Below are 3588 nucleotides of genomic sequence, written 5' to 3'. Positions count from 1 at the left end.
TTCCTAACCCTAACACTATAACTAATGTCAAATCTATACCTGGCTGTAACCCGAACCCTGTACCGAGCCCTCACCATAAATCTCACCCTAACCGTAGAACTAACATTAACCCTATACTTAACTTCAACATGAAACCTCACCTGAACTTAAACCTGTACCTAAAGTCTACCCTAGCCCTATCCTTAAACTCCCCATACTGCGCATATCACCTAACGTTATACTCACTACCTGCTCTACCCTATTCATTTGCTCCACGGAATACTCGTTTCCACTTGTTTCTCGCGGGTCTTCACTTGCTACAAATCACATCATGTTGCTATAGTAAAGATGAACCGTTTATAACAAGAATGTCATGGGGTGGGGTGGGGGGGGAACATTATTCCTACGTGTTGACGTGCAAAGAGGAGAGAAGCAGAGGGAGGGGCTCAAGACATCTTGACACAACTCCTGGTTCTGAGTCCCACCGAATAGGCCAAAGAAGTCGGCTTCCGGATTCCTTTCCTGAGAGTAACCGGAAGGCCTTTTCAGACCAGGAACCTCTTGGCATTTGAAAATTCCCAGGGGAATTGGGGGTCGATCTCAGGCCAATTGTGATGCGATTGGCGAATGTGCCTTTGTAATGTGTGTGTGAAGGCCGGCGTGCGTGTGGGTGTGTAGGAGTGCACGTGTGCGCACCCACACCCAGAGCCTGAGCCCGCGCTGTCAGACTGGGTGACTGGCGCCCTCTGGGGAGAAGTGGGGCTCCTTTCCCCTGGGAACTCAAGCCTGTCCCCTCTGGCGGGCTTAGCTATCCCATGCTTTGTCGGGCAAAGTCCAATAGAAGCATCACAAGGCACCCTGTGTGATTTCAATTTTTGAGCAAACGCGTGAGAAAAAGAAAAAAGAACAAACCACAAACACAGGTGACCAAGTGCACTTTTATAGCCGTTTATTGAACTCAGGAAATCCAACATCCCCATTAGAAGTGAAATCCGCACCAGAATGAGGAGTAAGAGGTCTATCTGGACACACCTGAAGCAGCAGGGGTGTGGCAATTCTTGATTGTGGGGTGTGCACTCAGACGCCATCCCCTTAGAAGAGTCGTCTCCGGGCCTTGCTGGGCGGCCTGCGACGGACCGCGCGGCAGGTCCTGGGCCCGGGACTCGGGGACGGAGGCAGAGGTCTGAGCGCAGAGCCCGGGCAGGGCCGCAGACCATGGAGATCCAGGCTGAATTCGGCCGGCAGGGGGCGCCTCCCCGGCCTGGGCCTGGGCAGCCCGCTGCAGCCCCGTCGGGCGGCGGCCCTGTAGAGAGGTCTGAGCAGGAGGGTGCTCAGCGGAGGAGGGCTGAAAGCCGGGACTCGGTAGGCGGAGGGTCCCATGGCAGGCTGGAGGCCAGGTGCAGCCTCCCCTTCCTCTTCTGCACGTGGGACATGCGCGTGCTGGGCGGAAAGCGATCCGTCTTCAATATTGATCCCCCACGTGGTATCGGCCCCCCGCGGCAGAAGCAACCGGGCGTGGGCAGGAAAGCGCAGATCCTCGGACAACCTCAGGACGTGCTCCGGGACGACCACGACCGTCACTTTGCTGAGTGACAGCTGCAGGGCCGTCTGCGGGGCCAGGACCAGAACCTCATCTCCCAGGCGCAGATGGAGGTCTGTTCCTGGTTCCAGGATGACCACGATCATATGCGTGCTGGGAATCTGCCGCCCCTGGGGGAGAGAAAAGCTCTGCGTCATTGGCCTAAAACAGGGTGGGGGTGGGGAGTCTGTGTAAACAGGGCAGGTGTGGGTGGGAGCTGCCAGCCTCTTCAGCCTCCCAAATGAAAGCTGTGCGTAGCCACCCCCACCTGTCATCATGCACTCATCATGTCATCATCGGGAACGACATCTCCTGGACGTCCCTCGGGGCCTGCAAAGTTCCTCCCATTGCCCTCCAAGGACTCCCTGACTTACGTGGGGGGACTCGGGGGCCAGCGTCGGATCTGGACGCAGAACTCCTTGCACCGCAACTGGTTCTGCACCTGTGGAGAGAGCAGAGGGGGAGGCTGAATGCTCTTCCCACACACGGTTTTAAGAGTGTTTTAAGAGAGCCCAGAGCCAGCAGAGGCCAGAAGCAAGGGTGCCGCACGCCCCAGGCATCCGGAGGAAGCACCTGCACCTTTCAGGATTTGATGCGATCCTGGTCCTCTGGCAGCTGACTCTTTAGAAAAAGCAGGGAAAGTGCCTTACCTGCCCTGGGATCCTGTTCCACATGCCGACGTTTTGCCGGATTCCAATGGGCGGTGGCAGACCTAAAGGACACGAGGGGCCCAGTCAGTCTTGTACACAAGAACCCAGCGTCCACTACTCACGTGCCTGAAACTCCACGTCCCCATCCCGCCCAACCCTCTCCCAGAGTCCAAGGCCAAAGGCATGTGCCGCCCACTTCAAGCGAGAGCATTTCCCAAGGTGTCCCAACACCCACCTCTCTGCGTCCTACCTTACCCCCTCTGCAGGGAGAAAACCAGGCATGGTGCCCACAGGAAACAGATGCCTCCTTAAGGAGCTCCTCCACATGCGAAGGAAGGAGGGACCTCTCCTTGGGTCCCAGAACCAGGGGAAAGCGCCACACCTGTGTAGGTGAGGGCCTGATATGGATGGAGCCTTAGGGGGAGAAAATGGTGGGAACAGCTGCCTTTGTCTCTAAGTGGATGAAAGATCCCCAGGATCACGTGCTACAACCTCCCTTTCTGCAGACGGGACGAATCCAGGTAGGGCCCAGAAGAAATGGACTGAGAGTGGGAGCAAACCCCAGACGGCCCGCTAAAGGGGGACACAACCTCCCCACCACCCGATGTTCCCTATGGGTCCAATGCCTCTGCCTCTGCCTCTCCTCAGAGGCGGTGTCCAGCCTCGCGGGAGGCCAGGGTCCCCATCTCCCCGAGAGCCACCCACTAACACACATGCACACACACAGGCACACACAACCTGCACACAAGTCATCCTCCACCATGCACACGCCCCAACTGACCTGCTCTGTCCTGCCATGTTGTCCTTCCATTCTGTCTGCGAATCACTGGGGCTCTGTGGACGCCGGAAACCGTACATAGTGAAGGGTCTCCTGCCTCCTCCGTGGAGGCCAACCCTCGTCGTGGGCCTCTTAGGGGTCAGTCTGACCCCTCAGCCCACAGATCCTTGACTTCTCCTGGGGAGTAGTGTCCGTCCCCAAGCTGGGCAGTCACAAGGCTTGAGTTTCCCAGGAACCGTTCCTTGTCTCCCTTAGCCTGAAGCAGGTGACGGAGTGCAGGGACAGACTGAGCTCTTGGGGGAAACCCTCCCAGGGTTTTAACAGAAGGGGCGGAACCAAGGGCTGTGTGTTCATGGTCTGAGATAATTGGGCGGCTTCGGTCCCAAACAGTGGGCGGTGCTGGCAAGCGGTGGTGGGGGGGGGTGCGAGGACGATGCCACCAATAGGAGGGAGATGGGATCAGATTCAGCCTACCCCCTGGAAATTCCTCCAACCCAACCTGGCCCCTGGCTCAACCCCCACACTCCGGATATCACCTAGCGTCATACTCACTACCTGCTCTACCCTATTCATTCGCTCCACGGAATAATCATTTTTACTTG

At 57.3% G+C, this 3588-nt stretch overlaps 1 protein-coding gene across 1 annotated transcript; it reads right to left on the bottom strand.

Annotated features, from left to right (window-relative positions):
• Positions 1–1071: 1071 nt before the first annotated feature.
• LOC109386801 (proline-rich protein 23D1-like) lies at positions 1072–3066 on the bottom strand. The gene is made up of 5 exons (XM_019650303.1): positions 2990–3066; positions 2464–2468; positions 2209–2270; positions 1933–2000; positions 1072–1720 (listed from the first exon to the last, which is right to left on the bottom strand). Exons 1-5 carry the CDS (start codon positions 3064–3066, stop codon positions 1072–1074), a joined length of 861 nt encoding a protein of 286 aa, XP_019505848.1.
• Positions 3067–3588: the final 522 nt, after the last annotated feature.

The sequence above is a fragment of the Hipposideros armiger genome, unplaced genomic scaffold (assembly GCF_001890085.2).
Source record: "Hipposideros armiger isolate ML-2016 unplaced genomic scaffold, ASM189008v1 scaffold_139, whole genome shotgun sequence".
In the NCBI taxonomy this organism is placed as follows: Eukaryota; Metazoa; Chordata; class Mammalia; order Chiroptera; family Hipposideridae; genus Hipposideros; species Hipposideros armiger.
This window is presented reverse-complemented; position numbering and strand designations above follow the sequence as displayed.